The 25,850-nt window shown below is 39.8% G+C and overlaps 1 protein-coding gene across 1 annotated transcript in view; it reads right to left on the bottom strand.

The window, feature by feature from the left end:
- LOC121383901 overlaps positions 1–25,850 on the bottom strand; it is a 167,786-nt gene that overhangs the window by 26,254 nt on the left and 115,682 nt on the right. The window contains exon 10 of the mRNA XM_041513999.1: positions 8,617–8,868. Within this exon, the coding sequence (XP_041369933.1) occupies positions 8,617–8,868 (252 nt within the window). The remainder of the gene's footprint in view (positions 1–8,616; positions 8,869–25,850) is intronic.

Raw genomic sequence — 25,850 nt, 5'->3', positions numbered from 1 at the left:
GGGAAACCCCCGTGAAGTCAGAAGATCTCCGGCTTCGGATGCCACATTGTTTGCCTCAGTTTCTGGCTAAGCAGATCCAGTATCAACGGCAAGCGCACAGGCTGCTGCACTAAAAGTGACAGGAGCAGAGAAAACCAAGCTTGAGCTGCCCAACTCGGGGCTACGAGTGTGACATGACAAAGTTGCCGTCTGACTGTGACCAGGACCTTGCTGAGCAGAACCGATGGGGGGGGGGGGGGGGGGGGCCACGCCATGCTCAACATATCGTACTCCAGTACCAGTGGGTCGGCACTGGTGACACAAACACTGGCAACTGATTGTTCAGGTGAGTGGCAAACATATCGAGTTGAGGACTTCCACACAACTGAAGAACTCGATAAGCCACCTCCCAGTGCAGCATCCACTCTGTCAGGACAGAACGGCAACTCAAGGCATCCGCCAAGATGTTCACGGGCAATGGAATGTGTTTGGCCGATAACACCATTCCAGAACCTCCAAGGCTGAAAGACTCAACGATATGGATTTGGTGCCTCCCCACCGACTGACCTCAACAAAATTAGACAATGTCGAATAACGTTCCGGAAATGGAGAAAAGTGTGACGCACCACGTCCATCTCCAACAGGTTGATGTGGAGACTCCTCTTGGAGGCAGTTCACACACCTGACAGATGTACCATTGGTAAACAGGACTAACTCTAGAAAAAGTGGGTGTAACCGAACAGCCTAGGACAAACACTTGTCCACTAGGCACTCTTGGATCGGGTGAATGAACCAAGGCCCCAACAGTATCATAAAATCCCAATAGAGACCATTCCGCACTCAGTCTGAACAAATGCCACTGAAGCAGTCTCTTGAACCATCTGAAGTGCACATTCAGCGCGACCAGCGCTTCGAGATGGCCTAACAAAACATTGCGCCAACATCTTGAAATTGTGAAGGCACAAATCCGTCCGACGAATGGACGCCTCCACAAGGTTGAAAACACTCCGAGATAAGTGAATACCTGCAACGGCGACAATTCTGACTTGACCCAATTGGGAATAAATCCCAATCGGATAATCATGTCGATCACGAGCTCCACACCCTCGAGACATGCCGTCTGTGATGAAGCCCAAATTAACCAGTCATCCAGGTAATTGTGCATCCATATACCCAACAGATGCACGTGCCCCACCACTGCCTTGACTACCTGAGTGAGGGCTTGTGGCCAAACCAAATGGCAGAACTCGAGATTTGTAAGCTCTGCCGTCGTAGACGAACCGCAAGTATTTCCAAAATTCCCAATGGATTGGTACAAGCAGGTAGGCATCTTTCAAACTGATGGACACCACCCATTCCCCCACCTGAAGCAAAGCCCTGACCAACTGAACAGTCTCCATCTTCACAGATGGAATATTTACATAAGAATTCAGCAGCTTCAGGTTTAAGATCGGCATTGCGTCCATCTCCAATAGGTTGATTTAGCAATTCCTCTTGGAGTAGTCCACACCCCTGACAGCCACAGGAAGATCTGCTAACAAAGCAAGGCCCTGACCAACTGAACCGTCTCCATCTTCATAGATGGAATAATAACATAAGAATTCAGCGGCTTCAGGTTTAGGATCATCGGCCGCCACTCGCCATTCAACTTCTGGGGGAAGAACAGATAAGAATAAAATCCCAGAGTGCCCAAATCCACCTGCTGGATAGCTTTCTTGTCGAAAAACTTGACAACCATCTTCTCCACAAGTACTCGTCTGTCCGACAAAACCCATAGGTCCAGATCGGGCAGGTCATGCCAATGATGAATAAAATGGCGCAATCTGCCACCCACAGGAAGATCTGCTACCGGAACCTCTGATAGCAGAGACCGATTATCCGCGCATCCTCATTCCGGCTGCTTACCGCCCTTGGGCGCCTTGCCCCGAGCGGTACCCAAAAACTGTGCCGGCTTCCCCTGCAAACATCCCTGCTCCAACAAACTATGGGCACTACCCGACTGCATGCCCGAATCAGACACCACCAGTGGCGGCTTGAATACAGATGACGATTGGCTCTTATGAGCATTCCGGGACTGCATGGCTGGGACAAATTTTGCCGCTTCTTGGTCCAAGTTAAAGTTGGTATCAAAAAATAAGGTTTCCCTTACTGAGCAACTACAAATGTAGGTTTTAACTACCCCCGTCATTCTCAGCTCCACAGGGTAGTGATCCAGACACAGAAGTAGACTGTTGGCAAAAACATGCCCAGCAAGCTGAGCGGCTTTAGGAGCCACCAACAAACAACAAGACTCGCAACGGCTTTATCTAACCCACATAGGAACGTACCTAAGTGGTTATTTACTTGAATTGTTTTTTTTCATAACCTCTCCAAAGTTTCCAAATTAGTGAGCGGCACACTGACACTGCGAGGTGGGTGGCAGTCTGCCTTCACCCTAGCGGAAACGACTGCTGGGTGTGAAAGGAAGGTAGCTCACAATGTCTTATACAAAGACGTGGACAAAACCTTCACAGCAGACAACAGTTTCCCGGTAGCTAAAGCTGCCGGGAACTCCTCCACTACAGCACACAAAATACAATTGCTACCCGCAAGAGATTTGTAGTGATCAATGCATCAATCTCCACAAGAGATGCTAAACAAAACATTCATAGCAGACAAGTTTCCCGGTAACTCCTCCATCACAGCACCCAAAATATGATTTCTACCTGTGATCAACGCATATATCTCCAAAAGAAACACCCTGGTATGAGGGAACAGCCTCCTCCGACAACTGCATACTCGCACACCAGTCGGACTTGGTCCCATACAAAACCAAGGACCGCCTGGTAATCATATACCCCCTCTGGCATACCTCCTCAATTACAGATCCCAGTGCCGACCCTTCCTCATCTGAAGAAGACACCTTCTGAAATGACACGCCGACCCCAAAGGAAACAAAACTGCTCGGGTAGGACAATGCAGCACGCATGAATTCGCAAACTGGTCCATCCCAGGTCTCGCTGGAGGGACTGGCATTCCAGTCATGAAAGGTCATGCCTGAGTAATCAACCCCAACTGATGTGCCCTGTGGGCGATCACAAGCCATAGGGCCCTGAACGTAAGTCTACACCCACATAGTCAATACAGGTGTGCGGTATTATCGGTATACTGATATACTGGTATTTTTTTCTGTAGCGGTATGTTTTGTACTGTACCCATTTTTCCATGGATGATAACTTAACGGAAATTTCGAAGAAATACATTATCAGTGTCATAAAACAAAATACGTACTTTTTTAGAAATGATTTAAAAAGCAAAATAGTAAATGTCAAATGTTAATGATTTTTTTGTGTTCCACTAACAAATCTTTGGGACATTCCATTTATTTCCCAAAGTATCTAGAATCTCAAAACATTTTCACTAACAAAAACATGGTAGATGACGAGTTTGTTGTTTAGAACACACGTGCGATATTGGCCATTTACAGGTCTCACCCTGTTGTTCATCAAAGTCGTAAATTGCAAAAAATATTAAAAATTGGTAAGGAATTTTAGATTTGGCGAATTTTTTTTAGAAAGTTTCTTAATGTTGATTTTTAGTCACCAAATATGCCTTTAACCAATTTTGTTTGACAGATATGCCTCGCGGTATGAACAAGCGCCATTTGCATGTCCGGGTGACCAGTCTATTATTCAATAGTGAACTGCTTCTCGTAAAGCTACAAAACGCCATCAAATACAGTCAAACTTTGATAACTCCACCTTCGATCTCTCGAAAATTTCGTAAAGTCTTTCAAAAACTCAAACTTCGAACACTCGTAAACTCGATCTCTCGAACTAATTCTTTGGTCCTGCCATAAACATTTAATAGACTATGCACCTCCAAAACTTGACGCGTATTTTAAAGATCTAAGTGGCGGTCCCGGCCGAATTGCCATACAAACTAGTAGTAAAGTCCTTCGAAAACTCAAACTTCAAACACTCGATAAACTCAATCTCTCGAACTAATTCTTTGGTCCTGCCATAAACATTTAATAGACTATGCATCTCCAAAACTTGTGGATTGATCACACCGTCGTTACCGTATTTTAAAGATGAATGAATTGTTAATCAAATCAATCAGAACAAGCGTGTCAGTCTCGGGTGATCTGGGCTGTCGAAGAGTAAAGTGATAATTACAGAACAATAGATCGCCGACTGAGCGGAACACACTGATCCTGTTTTTGGGTGTCGGTGTTCGTACTTGGCGGAGAACATCACTATGTAATACATAGTAAATAATTACAGACAGTCTGGTTAACTTCAAAGAGCACTTGTAATAACTGTTAGCGCTGTTTCTTTTTATAATTACTGCTTTTTAATGCTTTTTCTTATTTAAAATAATTAAAATACTTTAAAATAATGTTATTCGTCATTCAGTGTTTTATTTGTTAGTTACATTCCACCATATATCTGCAAAATACATCAACGTTCATTATATAATTTTCTTCCTTTATGTGGGTTATCTTTTTTCTTTTACAGTGGAACCTCGTTAGTCCGGACTCCATTACTCCGGAAACCTCACCTTACGGACCGTTTTATCATAAAACGAAACGACCACCCAGTAAAGTTATTCGTTAATCTGGATATTCAGCTTCCGGAACCGGACGGTCATAATTCTGAACCAAATGTAAAAAGTAAAGGCAAATTGCTTCGTTTGACCGGTCGCCGCTGATTGAACATAAAAGTAATCCGCCAATTAACGCTCAAGGAATCGACAGAGATAAAATGGCTGCACGGGGTTTCACACCGCAGTTTATTTAACCATTCACCTGTGTCTATTTAGTGTTAGTCAGATAGAGCACAAGTGTTGACAAGTGTTTGATGTTTTTTTAAATATAATTTATTTGATCTATGACCAGACTGGCGGTTTTATTTTATGAAAAAAAAGAAGAGTATTTTATTTTTAAAAGTGGGTAACTCTTGATCATACCCTACGGTACCCCATGACCTCGTTTTGTAACTACCCTCCTAACTTACCTGTATGATTTATTACTGAATACTGTTCATAATTGTTTTGGTGTTCAACTCAAGAGTATTGCCAGTCACCCAAAATAAAGACAAAGGAAACGTCTTTATATGTTATTGCTATCAAAACACTGGCTCGCGACTCTTTCACAAGTGGCACAATGCTCATTCAGTTTCACACCAGTTTTGGGAGAGTTGTATTTCTGTGCTAGGGGCGGAGGGATGTATCATGTCGGCGCTAGTATTATATCAGTAGATATAGCAGAAATGAATTATAATTTCACCATTTTATATGTTTAAAATATAATCTGTAAACGTAAAAACTTTTAAACTAATAATGATTGTATACAAGTGAGAAACAATATGCATTCCTCAACAACGTACCCACTTCGTGGAAATGAACTCAACCACGTGGCCTAGATTTACAACATTAACCGGTACGGCTAATAAAATTTAAAACTTGTTGTCGCTAGTAATCAAACATTTAGTATCAACAATGTAACATGTTTTAAACAGTATTTCATTTCATTTAATCGCATTTTCTAACTTTAAGACAAGCACCTGGCAGTACACTACTGAATAGTAGACTGGCCTCACGGACAAGCAAATAGCGCCTTATTCACACCACGAGACGGATCAACAGAACAAAACTGGTTGAAGAAATGTCTGGTTCTAAAAATCAAATGTGTCGTTTTTATTTTGTTTGTGAATCAAGGGAGGTTACTCATCACGTGCATTTCAGTAATCCGGAAATTCGTTAATCCGGACGTTTTTTGTAACAACCATACTGTCCGGACTAACGAGGTTCCACTGTATTATTTACTTACTTTTATGATATATGCAAAATAAATGTATCACAGGCGTCGGAAGATGCCAACAAAAGGGATGGAGTTAGTTATATATTAATTCACCATATAACTGGAGATGCATAGTTTTCAGTTTAGAGGTACATGTAGGCACAATAGGTACAATATTAAGCAAAATCTTCCAGCTGCAATGCAGTTTCAAATCTAACTCCTGTATATCAATTTGGGGGGGGGGGGGGGGGGGGGGGGGGGGGGGGTGGCGGAGTAGAAAGGAATTTTAAAAAAAAGAACATTTGAAAAATGATATTTGCCAAATACATGTAGTTGTTTTTTTAAATCATAGTGATATTTGTATAGTTTTATCTTGAATCATGAACGCGAAACGATAAACATGATTTTTTTTTTTTAATTAATCACATATGATAAGTGAAAAAACCCCACAAATTGTATATATTTTACATAATAGAATAAATAATATAAAAAAGGAATAAAAGTTATGAATTTTAATTCCCATATATGTTTAAAAAGTAAGAGTATTCAGTACTGTATCCTGAAAATTAATAAAAGATGGCACCGTTGATCAAAGCGTTTGACAGCCTGAGCTAGCACATGTTTAGACAGAGTAATAACGTCATCACTGATTGGATGAAATTTGACCTCTACTGGCTCTTGAGATAACAGTACATGTAGCTGTTCTGCTTACTCCCACTTGTTAAAAAAAAGGTGGAAACCTTTTGTCAATTTTAAAATCCTTTATAATTATTGAATACACTAAATTGAATAGTCAACATTAAATACATTTATAGATTATTTCATTACATTTTATGCTATTTTAAGCAGTTTGTATTGCACAAAAGCCTCTTGCTTCAGACTAGGACACTCGACCCGACAGAGCTCCGTACACAGGTGTTGACAGGTGTTGACTGTAACCAGTTGCAAATTCTGGGTCCTTTGTTTTAATCAGAGTGTAATACCTTGATGGCTTTCTAAACCAAGAATGATGCTATCGTTAACATCTGTTTAATCTCTTGACCGGCTCAGCGACTTTGATAAATGTCTAGCCTAGTGGCAGTCGATTGACACTACTGTAGGTCCAACTTCAGTGACTGGCGATATACTTAGGCAGACTTTAAAATCACAAATGTCTGGAACACCAGCCATATTGACCACTATTTATTTATTATCTTAAATCATGCACGAGATACCGATGTCTGGGCTGGCCGGTCCACTTGACCGATAGGAATTTGTTCCAATAATAGAAATGGACAGGTGCTTCGGACCGACAAGAATGACAAAAGTGGGACCGGCAAACGCGCGTTTTTCAAAAATAATTTCGGTCTCAGAGATCGAGAATCGGTCCCAGACCGGTAAAAAATGGCTTTTCCCCACCCCTGCCATGGATATCAAGATCCAGACAGTGATACGCACTGTCCCACACACACATGATCCCAATCCCAATTCTGTCGCAGCTAGTAGGCTGAAAAGCATGATAAAGAACATAAGTGGTACATCGCGGGGTACGCCAACTCAGATACTCATGGATACTATGGCAACTGCTACAACTGAGATTCGTACTGCTCTAGGGAACCCCGAAGTTGTCAAACGTACCCTACGTCGGGAGCGCGCCAAGCATCTTCCCCAAAATCCATAATCACTTCAAGACTTAGTCATTGAGGATCAATGGATTACGACTGGAGGTGACAACCCACAGAATTTTTTGATTTATGACAATGCAGTGATTGCAAAATAAGGCATCGCGTGTCGCATGCAACATTTACTACTCTCGTTTCCGACGTCTATTTTCGCCACAGTTGCTCAGACTCCACTTCATATTTTCTTGGTTCTTGTCTGAATGGATAGCTCGGCTTCTATGGGTAAATTTCTTCAGGAAAACTTTTAGTTTCCCACGAATACAGCGTCTATTACTGCTCATTGCTGTGGCAATTAACACACACTTACACTGTACATGGAACACTTCGATATTGCTTACTCCTGCACTGACCAATCACATTCAAGGATAGAAATATGGGATTACTCCACATGATTATCATGATACACCTATATGGTGAGGATTTTTTTTCTTTTCATTGATGGTGTCATTGCGAATGTACTTTTCTGTGAGATCCCAATTTTGAGACTGAATACCTCATCCATTGTCTGCACAATTGTTCTATTATATATTATACATTTCTGCATGATTCATATATCAAAATGAGATAGTTAAAAGATTTGTTGATTGTGTGTTTCAAAAAAATAATAAAGAAAAATGGATGACTTTTTTAGAAGGAAACATCATGATGATACAACACTGCTGAGCTTTGAAATGGTGGACGACGCATGCTGAATTACAAAAATGACAAGTGTAGGCTACAAAAGGGATAAAGAGGCAGTTTTGGTTCAGAAATTTTGGTTGCCCAGCGGACGACTGAATTGTAATATTTACTCGTCCAAGCAAATTTTTACCCATCTGGGGTGAGCGAACGAGTACTTTTGGCCAGCCCTGCACAGTAAAATATGGAATAAATAGACATTAAACTGAGTTTCAGATAAACAAGAATTTGAGAACGTGACCTAGTTTTTGAATGTTTGAACATCAATATCACAAAACACATTTAGGAATTTTATTGCATAGGAAAAAAATCAAAAGAAAATTAGGAAAACTGAAAGTACAGTGCATGGTTTTTTTTTCATGATTGCGTTTTTTGGTTTTTCTCCTACAACTGAAACCGAATGGATTCAACAGTTAACCATTAAACATGGCAAAATGCATATAAGCAAACCATGTAAGCTTGATGCATCCATATTTACAATCTGCAAATACTAGTGTAATTAGAATAAATACCTACCTAGAAACCATTTAGTGCAGGTAGGATGGCTCATAAGATCTGAGTACATCAATCTATGCTCTAAAATCAAATGAATGCATGGCAGATATCCCCCATACTGTTTGCAAGTCTCAGCTGCTCTACTGAAATCCATTTTCTCATCAGAAAATGTATAATATGTAGGTAACCAATAGTCGGCTGCTGGTATCATATTTCTAAATGTATGGTATTCAAGAGCCAATAGCTTAGGACCCTTCCACTGAGGTTGAGAATCTGTAAAAGAGAGAGCATACTATACATTTATTATCTACATTGTTATAAACAGAGTTAATAAAAATCATGTGACGACATAACATGACTTAAGTTCCTTACCCAGGCTTAGCTCTGTGTATGTTAAATTTGTAAAAGCATTTTATAGTCCATTAATAAATTAACGTTCATTTGACTTTATTTTGTTTGGTCATTGGTTTAGGGGACAGTATCACTGTGTTAGATTTTGGGACAAGACAAAGTCAAGACCCAAAATCCATTTTTGGGGGGAATAAATCCATATAGATATAACATCGAAATACAGTTAAATTATCACTATTCCAATACTACTCCTATTAGGAGTATCCCACAAATCTTAGAAACCCAATTATCTATTTCCTTTACAATATTCAATGAAAATGGTTGTGATATTTTTTTTCCTCTCAACCTGACGTCACTGACATGGGAACGATGCAGGTGGCAAATATATCAGTACTGTAGTCTGTATATTTGTAACATACAGGATATACATGTACATATATACAAACAATAATATTTTCATTTGTTATTAAATTTCTATTGCAAAAAGTATGGATGTTCTTGGACTTTACATTTGTGAAGTGGCGTTTCAACCTCATATTGAATTATTTTTATGAATTCGCCTGGATTAATTTTGGACAAAAACAACGTTGATGGCATAGGACTACAAGTTTATAACTTTTACAAACATTTTGTCACTTAATGTTTTTATAAATATTTATAAATAATATTAATTTATGAAACGCTAAGAATTATTTTTGTGAGTTTTTCGAAACTGTTTTGATATTTTAAATCGGTTAATGTTTAAAATTGCGTTTAAAAAATCAAGTCATTTCCACTTTGTCTTCTTTAAAAATGTTATTCTCCCAAAAACTATGTTCTAAACAAAAACACTGTACTTGACATTGTGATACAATTATTTTTGATGACCTGTTTGTGCCATTTTGGGAACACAGACTATTTTTACAGTCGTCAGGTCGACTGTGACGACCTAATATTTAGTCGGGCAACTTAATTCTATGATACTAGTTGCCCGTCGGACAACTGACATTTTTTATACCAAACGGCGAGTTGTGTCCTTGTCCACAATCGCTTTTAACCTTCTGACTACTGCAGGTGAGATATCTCGCCCGACGTCACGTCAGTCGATATACTGTACACTGTATACAGTGCATTCCCCAATTCATATTTCCCGCCGTTTTGCACACGACACTCACCGGAAACGGAAATATAATTAAAGAAAAAAGATTTTTTTTCAAAATGGTGGCTTTTGTTTTGATTTTTTCAACTGAAAATACCTTGAAATTTTGAGTTCAAAAAGTGGTTTTCGGCAAGTATTTTCGCTTGACAACAATGGCGGCACGTCGCGGTCATTTTCAGGGATCGATAGCTGATTGTAACAGCTAATTTGATAATAAATTTGATCGTTTTACCAACAACGAAAATTACCAAATATTGCAATATGAATCTTAGTTCGGGTTTAAAAAAAAATTCTGGTCAGAAAACCACTGTTATCGGGAATAATGGACATAAATACTGGACAGCTGGCCACAAATGCCCGTAAGTAAACGCAACTTTTTCGATTTTTTGCCTAATTTTAATCACCATTAGCCGATCTAAAATAATAAAAATTACAAAAAAAGACACGAAAATAATACTTACCGATTAATATATGAACTTTATTTCATGTTTTTATAAAACATTTAAGTGAATATATGTGAGTAAAAATTATAAACCTGTACCCACTCAACGTGGTTTTTGTTAAAAATTAATCCAGTAGTCTAAAGGTTAAACTGTCGTTATCTAAAGCATCAGTCAAATCAGTTGAAATCACGTGGGTTTGTTTGCAACTCGGAACTCCTCGGCCGATTCTGTAAGACATCAGGAAAAATCGTAATTGGCTCAAGTATTCTGAATAGGAAACATTCCAGTGCATTCGATTGGAAAATAGCTGATGTGTTGCCAAATCACAAAAATCTTAAGCAATTAGGCCTTATGTGTACATGTGTATAACTACAAATATTTAACAGGGTTTATACAAACTTCTCGACTTCAAAATTCACATACTTTTCACAAACTTTCAAGACCATTTTTCTCAAAATTCAAAGACCCATTTTGGAAGCTTACTTACTTTTAATTCAACATTCATCATACAGTTAATCCATTCTTTTTTCATATAGCACTGTCTAATGATATCCAGCTGGTTATGTTCATTGTTACTGCAATATTAGTTCTTTAAACTTTCAGTTTCAACTGAGGTAACAGGTGTGCAAGACATATTGGCATTTTAAAATCTATAATCATGAAAATACTTTTAATGTTTGAACATTTAAAAATGAAGCACCTATATTATTTTTGTTGTTTTTTTCACATGAAGTACCCACCATATATTTAAAGTTGGGTTGGTTTGTTTCTCAGTGTAGATCACATAAAAATACTGTGCTAGACATCATGAAGCAGTGAGACAGTCTCCTTCAGAGTCTTTAGGTTATACAATGCACTAAAATTATCAACAGATTTGAATAATAACAATAATAAATAATTTTAAAAAATAATAATAAATTTTAAATAATACTTCTTTTTATTTTACATGTTAAAAATAATGATGCCATATACCTGAATGATATCCAGTATTAATGAATTGTTTATTTATGGAATTAATCAATGTTATTTTAAAATCAGTTATAATTATGCCTACTAGTATCCTAAATTTAAAGGAGGTTAGCCTAAAACAAAAATCTCAAATTACAAGTAATAATCCAATGTTTAAATCAGGATTTTGTTTTTATTATTTACTACAGAAAATTATGTTACTACATTATTTTTGGGACCGTCACTGTTTGTATATTGTACTATTTTAATTTTATCACAGCCGAAGTGAAACGTAATTTTGTTCATCATACCGGTCCGTTCGGTGTTTATCATCGGTAAACTTCAGTGTTTTCCAGAACATGCCGTAAATGTTCCAAATCTGTTAATCATAAAGTTTCGGTCAAGAAATAATAAAAACAAATCAAAATTTCTGATAGAAATACCACAGATTGTTGTTGTTACACATTATACTGAAAGCAAAACTTAATATTTGTTGAATATCTAAAATGAAACATCAATAACAGAGCAATGCTTGACCAGTCTGCATTTTATGCCGATGTCTAGATTATGTGTAGCTAATCCTGTACGATAAGGCATCCTTACACCCCCACCACCCCACCACCCCCCCACCCCCGGGTTAGGTTAAGTTAGGGTAAATAGAAGCTGAGGGGTGGGTAGGTTCAGAAGTCGTTCCACCTCTTTATTTTGCACCATTGATAACACTGTCAGAGTCGATCCACACTGCTTTGTCTTCGGCTCAGTGATCACAGCAGTCAACAGTAAGACAGCTTCACATTGGCTGCGGTAAAACGGTGATCTCTGTTTTTGTCCCGCATAAAGCTGGGTTTATACTTTTTAAGCGTAATGAAACGCAATGTTTTCGCTTACTAGACGCCACCCCACACTTCAAAAAATGTATGATATCGGCATCATATCAGTATTATTGCCCCCCACCCACAATGAATTTTCTGGATCCGCCACTGTGTATATATACATATACAGCTAAATGTATATAGGAATCAACTTGTCTTGAATTTCATTATTAAGTACAACGAACATGATTAGGATAGTTGGGATCGGAAAAAAACACTGGTTCCGAGGAGGTGGTTCATGAACTACGACCCAAGCATCTCAGGTGTGCACTACCAATTCATTATTAAAACATTTTATTATTTTAAATAACTCGTGAAACGTAGGTCTACAATTACTTCAACTGATAGTGTTGAATGGGACATTGACTTTCACGTGGCATTTTTAATTCAACAATTAAGCAACCAGTTTCCCTCCCTCAACATTTTGTAACACGTCATTTGACCTACCACTACAAGTTACGAAACTGTTCTGACAGTGTTACATCATTGATCTAGAATGGCCCCAATGCTGACTTGTTGATAAAAAAAAAAATACAAACTCTGACGAAATCTGTCATTACAAAGGATTTTATTCAAAACGTGGGATGCCATATAATAAAGATAATTAAAAAAACCCATAATTTTAGACACCATCATCAATGCGAAACAAGTTATCAAATAGACCAGCGCATGCGTGCAGAATTCCAAGAGTAAAAATAATCTGACCCCGATAGCTCTGATTGGTCAATATGCCACAGAGTACTGCACATCCAATCATGTTCCAGCCACATGGTCTGTGACTTTCTAACAAACGAAACAAACATTAAATAGTCAGCAATAATAATTGATTACTGATACTATAGTGTGTACATATATACATATCTAAATAACATATGCACATTCATTAAACTCTGGCTGAAATACAAATATTTAAATGAAGTTTTATTTGATTTAAAAAAAAAAAAAAGTATAAAATTACACGAATGCCATTTTTGGAACCTCACGTAAGCTTTGTAGGCTAACACTTATGAATTAATCGAGACAATTTTACCGACTTTGCTGATTTCCGTAATGAGTTCATTTGTGTAGGCTACAGAAGCCACTATTTAATTCAATCCCTTGTCTCTTTTTGTCATATCTATATGAACAGTATAAATGAGTTATCCTTATCAGACGTTGTGATTTATTACCTTACAAAAGTGGACTGTTTCTAATTAATAATAAATTAAATAGGCAAAGACTGGATTGGTACGTCATCAAATATGTCTATTAAACCTGTGTTTTCCGATTTGTATAGCAAACATAAGTACCAGTCATATATTAAAATCTTGCATGGACGCTACCGTTCTCGTAACACTTTTTGTTTCTGCTATTATTAAATGGATCTTTCTATCAGCTACATATAGAGGGGTGGCAAGGACCAGAAAAGTGCTCCAGAAAATGGACATACCCCTACCGGAGGTATAACAAGTTGAAAATGGTATCAAAATGAAGCTCATGCTCTCTAGTTTCAGGAAATGATGTTGTACTTGGCAACATTGGTGCACAACATGCTCGTTTAACTCCTTTAGTCCCAAAACGCACTTAAAAATTATACATCCATACCCCGATAAATAATGCCAATCCATTGCCTTAATACACTTAAGGAAGATTTTGATGAATGTTAGCTACAACAAAGGAGGAAGGAAAGATCTGCCAGTCTTTTCAACATATTTGCTCATTCAAAGGGTTCTTTGGGCTATTATTTTGAGCATACTTTATCCATTTCCATTTCCGCTGGCGGTTTCTTGCAACTGGTGTGAATACTGGGCAAGTTTGGTAAGTGTTGGCTTGTTAGTTAGCCTACTCCATTCAGATATGACTTTTGTTGGTGTAGCATCCCATAGGACAATAGGTGGCACTGCCTGCTAATAAGCACATTGTTTTAAGAAGTGGCTGATATTCCTCAGATAAAACCATGATTTGTACACTATCGATCATATTTTCAACGTATTTACCCTGATTTATGAAGGTAAGAATGAGTCCTCCCCTACTCTATATCACCTGATTTCCCAAAAAGGGTGACAAAAGGACTAGAAATGGACAAGTTTTTGCATGCTTTTGTTTATGTCTTATGGAGTTATATGGCACGCAGATTGTATAATTATTCCAGAACACCCCTTTGCCTTATTCCTCCTAAAATTATTACAATCCCGATGGTGTCAAGAAAGTTTTAGATGTAACCAACTGGGTATTATAACATATGTTATCTTCATTTCAGGGGCTCGAACAAAGATGGAAAATGATTATGAACCTCCGAAGAAGAGAATCAAAGCAAGTAATTGTGTCATATGTGACAGTCCACTTTCTGATGAACCTGCCACTAAGAACCCAACTGAACCTGGTATCCGCACACTTTTGGATGTTGCACGAGTCCGACAAGATGATGTTCATGAAAGACTTTCCCCTAGTCAAGATGACATCTTAGCTGGCAATGTTAAAATAGCTTATTATAGAAGTTGTAGAGCATCGTATACAGCTAAACGCAATGTACAACTTGTTGCCGATCAAGGAGTCTGAACCCACTACGTCAACAAGCCTGAATTAAAATGCTGATTCACGCGATGCTGATTCACGCAAGAGACTTCTTCGAGCAGACACCTCAAACTTCAATATCAGAAGTCAGTGTTTTATCAGCACCAAGTCCTACAAACGCAATGAAAAATTAACGCCAATTTCAACTGGTACAGGGATATCAACTCGTGAAAATATGCTAAGGGCAGCCATGGAACAACATGATGATGAGATGAGGCTCAGGATGTTAGCACATCCTGATCTTTTCGCATTTGATGCCAGTTATCATCGTTCCTGCTATGCGGCGTATATCAGTAAACGTAACATTCAGGCAGCAAGGACAAGAACTGAACGTGAACAATCAGAGACACCATTTGATAAGGGATTCAAGCAATTGTGTGAGGAACTTGAGGTTGGAATTTGTTCTGCTAACAAACCTGTGTTATTGCTATCCGAGTTGCACTCCAGATCTGTTGAGATTTTGCGCGCTGTAGGTGCGCCTGACCCAGACTCGTATAGATCATGGAAACTGAAGGGAAAGTTGAAGGGACAGTTTGGTGATAGGTTGATTTTTATATCCCAATCTGGCAAATCTGATCTGATGTGTTCCAAAGACCTTACATTAGGTGAGGCCCTGAAATGAGTTAATAACCTGCAGCTTGAGAAGTCTGAAGATGGTAGCATTGAATTTGTTGGCAATGAATGTGATCTTAGTGATTCTATGATATTGCACAGAGCTGCATGTGTAGTGTGCAGGAGTACCGCTGATGTATCATTCATTTCAGATTACTATCCCACCAGCTGGGAAATACGAATTGAGAAGTGTGTATCATTTTTCCTACGCCACTGATCGAGTTCATTGCTTGGTGTACCTCCCAGAAAGCATTTGAAAGTGCCATGAGTTTTACTGATGGTTGTGCCACAAGTAATCTGTTACAGGTATTAGCAATTTGTCAAAACATCATTGGTCTGAGTAATAACATTCCCACCACCATCACCTTTGGTCTAGGGATTCAGATGCACCACAAATTTGGAAGTCGGCAACTTATTGGGGTACACCATGAACTGGGCCATTCCATTCCCTATAATGAGGTTAGGCGTTTCCTGACATCGGTGGCAGAGGAAGACCAACAACATGAGTGCACGTACATTCATCGAGGTATTGCCAAGTACAAAGAAGACGATGTCCACTCCATTGTAGATGCTGCCATCGATAACTTCGACCAGAATGAAGAAACGCTTGACGGCAGATCTACCACACACTCCATGGCAGCTGTCCTATACCAGAGAACCTTCACCAAAGACACTATGCCTGGCATCCCTAGGTCACAGAACAAGACACTGGATGCATCTCAATACTTGGAGGACGCGCTCTCCATCGTCAATAAACCCCATAAACGACCTGAGCCCAAATCGTGTTGCAGAAAAATCTGTCTTTGATGTACAGCAAGCAGAGTCCCACAGACAAGCAGAGCTGCGCGACTTGGTATGGAAGATCTGTAGAAATATGATTGACATAGACTCACTGCCAGCCTGGTCAGGGTTCAATGCAATAGTGTCAAGAGTCCGAAATCCCTGTTGCCATTGTCAGGTACCTTCCTTTCATCAAAGCTCCTCCAACTGACTTCTCCACTGTGTACATTGTCATATTACAGTTGATTTCTATTCCTAGATCGCAGGGACAACCTCATATTCTGGTGACCGCCGACCTTGCCATATACAGTAAGGCGCAGCAGATAATCTAGAGCAAGCTTGAATTACAGGACAGTGTAACAATGAGGTTGGGGGTGATGCATCTCATGTCCTTCCTTGCTAGCATTGGGAAGCTTTATGGGGATAGTGGCTTTCTTGACATTCTGACTTCATCTGGGGTCTATGCCACTGCTACAGCTCAGCTAATGCTGCAAGGCAAGCATTACGCAAGATGCATTCGTGGGGTGAAAGTGGCCCATGAAGCAATGACCCAGCTATTCTTGTCTGCAGCAGAAACTTATGCAAAAAAGAATGGTTTGCCCTGGATTGATGATGAAGTCCACACACTTGCCATTAACCTCCAATCCAGTATCCAGACGAAGAACCAATCTAGCTCTTCTGCAATTTGCCTGCTACTGGAGAGGAATATCTCAAACATGACACATACCATCAGTCACTTTCAGGCATTTGGGAAGGGACATTCTGGAACTTTCAAGTATTGGAAGTTTTCTGGATGCAGGGGATTTGCTATTGAGACTTGTCAGGGCAGATAAAGAAGCAGACTTCTAACTTCACCTCGATTCAGTGATGGAAACTGTTCCTTACTTCCACTTGGCTGGGTGAACCAACTATGCCAGATACACACCAATGTATGTTTCAGAGATGCGACAGCTTGAGACCAAACCCGAGATGCACCAATTTCTAGCCAGAGGACGTTTCGTTGTCTGCCGATCAGACAAAACCAAGTTCAATAGTGTCCCAACCGACCAAGCCCTAGAACAGACCATCAATAGGGAGGCAAAGGGTACTGGTGGTATAATCGGCTTCAACCTGAGAAAGGCTGCTCTGCTGCGTTGGCTACTGACACGACATGTGTCAGGAGAGTACTCGGAGGCCTTCCAACAACTCTTAGGGAACAAGTCGGAAGGGAATCTACATGAGGAGCTTGGCCCAGCAAGGATCTCAAGGGACAAGGCAGATGTCGACAACATAAAAGATTAGGTCAAGGACCATTGCCAGTACCCCTTTGATTTGGAAAGCAGATTGCGACCAAAGCCGTTGAGGAATCACTGACATCCTTTCCAGAAAGAGGAAAGACCATCCTCGACAATTTCCTCACTGTGCGGCTAATCGATGGAGAGACCAAGAGCTTTTGGGACGCTATTTCCAAATCCACAGTGGTGACCTTTGTGAGCATGAAGAAGGCCCTGATGTTTGACAAAGAGAGGAAAATGGTCCTTGACCCAGAGGTACTGTTCCGTCGACTGCTATCTGTTGCAAAGCATCGTGACATTGATATGAGGATGGTTTTGTCATTCGAGTTGACCTCAGTTCCACCTGCATTGTTCCATGATGATGGAACCATGAGAAAAAACACCAAGTCAGATCTAGCGGATAAGTTGGAGAGAAACTATCCCCAAGAAACTGAATTGAAATCTAAGGTCCATATCCCAACAGCATACATCATTGATTTGTCCAAGGTGTGAATGAATCGCAATTCAAAATCTTTGATGACCTCGGGGAAATGGTAGTCAAGAAGTTGACCAGATTGTACAGGAACCCTGACCTCGTTATTGAGATGCTGGCCCTGGTGTTTGACCGGTATGACGTGAGTTCAATTATAAAAGGCAACGAACGTCAGCGACGTGGCGATATAGGTGCTGATGGACCCTCTCACAAGATCATTGGAAACGACAAGTCCCCAACTACAGACAGTTTCTCAAGTCAGGACAGAACAAAGCAGCTCTCATTCACTTCCTGAGCCAGTACATAGAGGAAAACGTACCGGACAGAATTCCTCAAGAACGAAAATTTGTGATTGCTGGAGGTCATCTCAACCGAGAAGTTGTGAGAGAGATAACTGATCACAAAACCAGAGATCTAGAGGAGCTATTCTCAACCCATGATGAGACAGATACCAGGATGATATTGCATGCCACACATTTATCTTCCTTTCCACGCACCATTGTCAGATGTGATGATACATATGTCCTCGTCCTTTTGCTGTACTACCAAAGTAGGGGGGAATTAAGCAATGGTGTATACTCCGGCCACTCAGGAAAGTTTGTCACCAGGGAGCGGTTCATTCCAGTATCAAAAACTGCCGAGGCTATTGGGGTGGAACAGTGTTCCATCCTACCTGCTATACATGCCTTTACAGGCTGCGATTCCACCAGTGGCTTCTTCAAGCTTGGGAAGAAAACTGCCATCTTCTAAAAACACCAGGAAGCTCTGAAGGGACTGACAGAATTCCACTATCCAGATGATGAGGGGCTTGATGCTGCCAGGGAGCTCCTCCTTTTGGTGTATGGGAAGGGTGGGAAGGGTCGCAAGGGAACATCACATGATACCCTTGATGAATTGTGCTTCATGTTATCATCCACGACCGACAAACCAGTCTCATCTCTTCCACCCACTGATGATGCATTTAGGCAACATTCTCTTAAAGCAAAGTTCCAGACTATGATCTGGTGCAGTAGCCACATTGCAAAGCCCATAATGAGGGATCCCACTGAGTACGGTTGGGTTAAGTGTGATGAAAGCTTTCAGTGTGTGACAAGTCTGAAGGAATCAGCCTCTCGGGAAATACGGGATTTGACCCACCTATACTCTAAAGATACAGACTGCATTGATGGCAGAAAATGTCCTTTTGTCTTTGCTGGCCTGAAATGCATAGAAATATGCAGCTGCAATAACTGCCCAAACACTGTCGCTGTACTGCAAGATGATGAAGAAGGGAATGATGAATGAAGACTAAAATGATATTTTGGTAATAATTTGTCCAAAGATCATGAAAGTAACATTGTACATGTTGTATGTCAAATTGAAACTATAGGGGGAAATGCCTAACTATATACTAAGCTTTCACATGTTCAGTGGCTTAAGAACAAATGAATGCCAAGTAGGCCTATTTCATGCTGTATACTCCAAATATATTTTAACTGTTTTGAAGTAACTTATAATGACCCTTCTTCTGCACATAATTCTTTGAGTTGAAGAGATAATGGAAGAGATAATCAGATCTCTAAAATGATTCTCACAAGACTTAAATCAAAACAAAGTGAGATGTGACTTGTGTGCATTAGCTTGAAAAATTACCTGTGTTAGGGGTGAGCATCTACAAGGTGATGATTCAGCATAAATACATTCAGCATAATAACATTTGACCTCATACTTTTGGATACCCATGTCTTTAATTTGAAATGAATAAGACACTTAAAATTTATTGTATTGTATTGTTCTTGTTCTTATTGTTATTGGTTTTATCAATGAAAAATGAACCTGAAATTTTCAGTTTAAAGCAACTGGCACTATTTCTGAGTGTATGAACACCACCCCGCCCCCACTCCCACCCCAACCCCCTCCCCAGACACCCCCATAGGCCCAGTCCAACTACACCATAGGAAATGTGCATCACCAAAAGAGATTACCAGTAAACACAGCAATGCAAATCAAATTGGTGTTACGAGAGACAATCTATCCATAAACGTCACGAAATGACAAAATGTGTGCAATCACGGGATTTTGGTGTTTCGGTAATAAGGGGTTAAAACCATGTTAATGTTGGCACCTTTATTCAAAATCTTATTTTTCGAGAAAGTATACACCAATAGTGTTATTTTAATTCTACATCCATGTTGTTATACCCCATTTACAGATAATCAGGATGGGAACTTTGAGAAAAATCTGAACAAGGGGTCCAAAATGTCATTTTTGGGGGTGGTAGGGGGTGGCAGACCCCTGGATAATGCATGCAACCCCTAAAATAGTTATATATTATTTCTACATGTTATTCTTAACAAGAAAACTGCAGCATATGGGGCTTAATTGTGATTTCCTATCACTAGGATCAAACAATTTGAAGATTCATGGATGTACAATTTTTAAGTGCGTTTTGGGACTAAAGGGGTTAAACGAGCATGTTGTGCACCAATGTTGCCAAGTACAACATCATTTCCTGAAACTAGAGAGCATAAGCTTCATTTTGATACCAGTTTTAACTTGTTATACCTCCGGTAGGGGTATGCTCATTTTTTTAGTTTCATGCCGCTGGTCTAATAAGGTAAATAGTGGCAATCAATATACAAAATTATTTTATGTGCGCTGTTTGTTAAGTGTAACGTGCGTTATTTTTCACACTCGCAGATTGAAATTACGTGCGCTGTACGAGCACGACCGCACCCGTGCACCCTTAAAGGCAAGGTCTGCTGTATGACGTAACTGGCTATAAACAGTACTGTAGCGATTACAATTACGAAGCACACGAATATTTTATTTTTATTTTTCATATTATTATTTTTTAAATTCCCATCACCAGCCCAAAAACACGATACATTAAGTAGCTGAGTAACAGCATATTGGAGGTTTCTCATCGTGTTAAATCCTGGTAGCCCATGACATCGTACATACATGTATATCATCTGATTTATCACGAAAATTAACCAATAAAAAATAAAAATACGCCAGTTGTATTAGAATGATCAATGATGACATCAATTCTGAAAATGTTGTCATTTCGTCCTCTCTTTCTAATTATGTTTTAAACATTTTGACACAATCCCTGTTATTCATAAAAAATAATCATAATAATAACATGGATAATACATAAATTATTACACTTGTGGGTGAGTCATCTTACGATTCATGTATTACCCTTGACCTCACTCAGGCAATTTCTGACACTCGTTTCGTAAAATCACTACAAAACAAGCAAACTCGTAATTAAAATTCATCAGTTACAACCAATTAAATCTGCAATTGAGGACAAAATATCAGAAAATAGTTCTGATCACGTGACAAATTTGGCGCTAAAAAAATGGTTATGTAATACTTAACATGTAATGTCAGGAATTAATCTCAGAACTGAAGAAACAAGCGTACCTGATTTCTGTGGATGCATCGCAATGTTCTGTAATAATATCCATCCCAGTAAGCTAGCAATAAGTATATATTATTTTTCAATACAAAATAAACCATCATTGTCAGTGTCGAAATAACTGTATTGTTTTGTCCATACATTAATCCACATACTGAAATGATAATCGGAGTGTTTTCTTAGTTAATTGGTCTTTGCTTTCCGTGGCCTGTACCTGTGGTTCCTGATTGGCAGGTGTATATGTGGACGGTCACCAGTCAAGGTGTCTTGACACAAACAAATATATGTTTGTTTTATTAAGATCACAGGGTATTGTGGGATAACTGGCCACCCCTAAAAGGGTAATGGACATTATCAGCCATCCTGCTTTATTACTGTAAATAATTCTGTAAAACCCTTTATTAAAGGAAGGGACAATTACGGCATTTGGCCTGGTATGCATATTCAACGATATATATCGCACATTATTGTTTAATATCAACAAGTATAATCGTATAGTTAATTAATAAAAGACTTAAATGTGACGGCTATTATATATAACGGGTGCAGCCATTTTGTACCATCCCAGTGAATATGCCCTCTGGCGAGCTGGTGGTTACATAATACCCAATGTGTCATCTCTTCGAACTGAAAAAACAAAACATACCTGATTTTTGCGGATGCATTGCAATGTTCTGTAATAATATCCATCCCAGTAAGCTGGCAACAAGTACATATATTATTTTTCAATACAAAATAAGCCACCATTGTCAAAGTTTTTCATTTGTTAAAGTGTCAGTATGTGTTGGTGGTCCGGGTATGCATTTTTCCAACACATAAGGCTCTTATTTCAGGTTACCCTCCCTTTAAGTAGACTTTCCCTTTTTTTTTTTTTTCCCCCGTGTGTTTCCTGTTTATCAATGCAGTTGCCATCTGGCACTCCAGCACTTCAGTCATTGCTGTGCTATGTAGTCTCCTGTCTATCAATGCAGTTACCGTCTGGCACTCCAGCACTTCGGTCATTGCTGTGTTATGTAGTCTCCTGTCTATCAATGCAGTTACCGTCTGGCACTCCAGCACTTCGGTCATTGCTGTGTTATGTAGTCTCCTGTCTATCAATGCAGTTGCCGTTTGGCACTCCAGCACTTCGGTCATTGCTGTGTTATGTAGTCTCCTGTCTATCAATGCAGTTGCTGTTTGGCACTCCAACACTTCAGACATTGCTGTGTTATGTAGCCTCCTGTCTATCAATGCAGTTGCCATGTGGCACTCCGGCACTTCAGTCCTTGCTGTGTTATGTAGTCTCCTGTCTATCAATGCAGTTGCCATTTGGCACTATAGGCACCGAGATGGAAGGCTGTCTTTCTGTGAGCTCTGAGATCAGAGCCAGAATAAGAGGACAGCTCAATAACACTGTTAAAGTCGGTCTGTAGGCACTGAGGTGGAAGGTTGTGTTTCTGCGAGCTCTGAGATCAGAGCCAGGATAAGAGGACAGCTCAATAACACTGTTAAAGTCGGTCTGTAGGCACTGAGGTGGAAGGTTGTGTTTCTGCGAGCTCTGAGATCAGAGCCAGGATAAGAGGACAGCTCAATAACACTGTTAAAGTCGGTCTGTAGGCACCGAGGAGGAAGGTTGTGTTTCTGTGAGCTCTGAGATTAGAGCCAGGATAAGAGGACAGCTCAATAACACTGTTAAAGTCGGTCTGTAGGCACCGAGGTGGCAGGTTGTGTTTCTGTGAGCTCTGAGATCAGAGCCAGGATAAGACGACAGCTCAATAACACTGTTAAAGTCGGTCTGTAGGCACCGAAGTGGAAGGTTGTGTTTCTGTGAGCTCTGAGATCAGAGCCAGGATAAGAGGACAGCTCAATAACACTGTTAAAGTCGGTCTGTAGGCACCGAGGTGGAAGGTTGTGTTTCTGTGAGCTCTGAGATCAGAGCCAGGATAAGAGGACAGCTCAATAACACTGTTAAAGTCGGTCTGTAGGCACCAGGGTGGAAGGTTGTGTTTCTGTGAGCTCTGAGATCAGAGCCAGGATAAGAGGACAGCTCAATAACACTGTTAAAGTCGGTCTGTGGGCACCAGGGTGGAAGGTTGTGTTTCTGTGAGCTCTGAGATCAGAGCCAGGATAAGAGGACAGCTCAATAACACTGTTAAAAGTCGGTCTGTAGGCACCGAGGAGGACGGTGGTGTTTCTGTGAGCTCTGAGATTAGAGCCAGGATAAGAGGATTATGTCCTTCCTGGACAGCTCAATAACACTGTTAAAGTCAGTCTGTAGTCACCGAGGTGGAAGGTTGTTTCTGTGAGCTCTGAGATCAGAGCCAGGATAAGAGGACAGCTCAAAAACACTGTTAAAGTCGGTCTTTTTTTCTACTGATGATTCTGAATTAAATCAAAATGAGGGACTTTCAAATAACTCAAACGAAGGAGTGTCGGAGGATATCAATATGTAAGCCAAGGATGTGCCTGTATTTTTGGATATTTTCACAACAAAAAACCCAGAGTATCATTGTACGAATATCACCATATATGTACAAACAAGTGGAAAATATTCTGGACAAGGATTTGAGTTTAATTAAAACGAATGTGCAGAATGGTGCAGTATACAAGACAGAAGATGCATTGGTGACAGTCATCCTATACTGTACAACACACAAGCTACACATACAAGGTAAGAAGATTTACTCTTGGTTCAACAACTTTGTATGCCATTGTGAACAGTTAGAGCACAGTCTTCTACACCTTACAAAAGCCCACATTCTTTGCTGGAAAGCATGTATCCTTTTCAAAAAGGTGTGGACCTTTTTAGTGTTGCAGATGTAAACTATGAAGAAAACTGTCCATACACAGGAAAGAGCAGAGAATAATTGACCATTAACAACTGTTTGCGATAAATTATATATGCCATATACTAGAATAAACAACAACACATTCATATTTTGGTTTGGGTAATAGACCATAGTTTTATTTATACATGCTCGTACCTAATGTCGTGAAAGATGACATAGGACTTTAGAACTATGGTCCTCCATCTCAAACTATAACTACATAATCACTAAACTAAATAACTAACATTAAATAACAGAATTAGGGTGAGGTGGGTGGGGATAAAACTTTAGCGCTTATGATAACGTGTTGCTTTATCGCTGCCGGAACATGAATGCCCGCTTTTTGGGATTAAACAAAGGAACTTGCTTATAAGCCCTATGATTGGCTCATTCAAACTACAGAACATGCACTGCGCCCTTCGATTGGCAGAAGACATGCCATACATTTAGACAGGGCATGTTACGCATTGCGCAGCGGAAGTAATTGATGCGTAACAATTTACGACTTCAGTCACCGGAAGGTAAACAAAGACATGCATATTTCGCAGACATTTAACCGTGCCGACATTCAGAAACATCTGTGGGCGGGCGATCTACAACATATTAATAACATGTTAATTAATTAACATTCACATTAACAACTGTTTGCGATAAATTATATATGCCATATACTAGAATAAACAACAACACATTCATATTTTGGTTTGGGTAATAGACCATAGTTTTATTTATACATGCTCGTACCTAATGTCGTGAAAGATGACATAGGACTTTAGAACTATGGTCCTCCAAAACACCCAAACCAAGGTAGTATGTACAAAGTATAACTTAGGTAAACATGAGGCTAAGCTAGGCAAGCACATTAAAATTAAGTGACAATACCTAAGAAGTTGAACATCAACACATCAACATACAAACACCCAAGTTCATCACCTCCAGGCAGCACCAGTCACTGGATGGTATAGAACTGAGAGGCACCCACATGAACACATCTGAAAAATGTCCACTGATCATCCTGTGGGCACCCCCTTGTGTCAGTTGTAAAATAAACTGTCCACTAACTTGGAAGTCGTTCATACATAAATGTGTGCCCTTACAAAAGAAAATGTTCCCTACTCCATGGCAGGTCAAAGTCACACACATATAATACATATACATACATGTACGCTTGTCATGCAGGACCCATCTGGATATACTAAGCTAATTCTTCTAAAATAACACAATATAAGTCAAAGCACAGTCTTAATGACACAATCGGATCAAAACCACCTCTACACAGGATACTTGGCAATATGTTCTCCCAAGGTGGTTGCTACCTTCTGGCGCATGGAGGGGGAGGGGTCTAGGTAGGCCTGATAAGCATTACTTTTCCAATCCCCCTGAGATTTGATTAGATCGGCTGGTAACCCACATTCCAGAGCAAAGGTGGCACCACCCCTGCGGAAGCTGTGCCCTGAGTAAAGGCCCGGTTGTAACCCTGCTGCCTGCAAACACTCCTTTAGACGAGATAAAAACCCTGCATAGCTGAGAGGTACTAGTCCTTGATGAGAGACATACATAAACAAAGGGCAGTTGTGTTCTGGGGATGGCGAAACC

This window comes from Gigantopelta aegis, chromosome 10, assembly GCF_016097555.1.
Source record: "Gigantopelta aegis isolate Gae_Host chromosome 10, Gae_host_genome, whole genome shotgun sequence".
Lineage (NCBI taxonomy): Eukaryota > Metazoa > Mollusca > Gastropoda > Neomphalida > Peltospiridae > Gigantopelta > Gigantopelta aegis.
The sequence above is the reverse complement of the archived record's forward strand: the minus strand, read 5'-3'. Positions and strand labels throughout refer to the sequence as shown.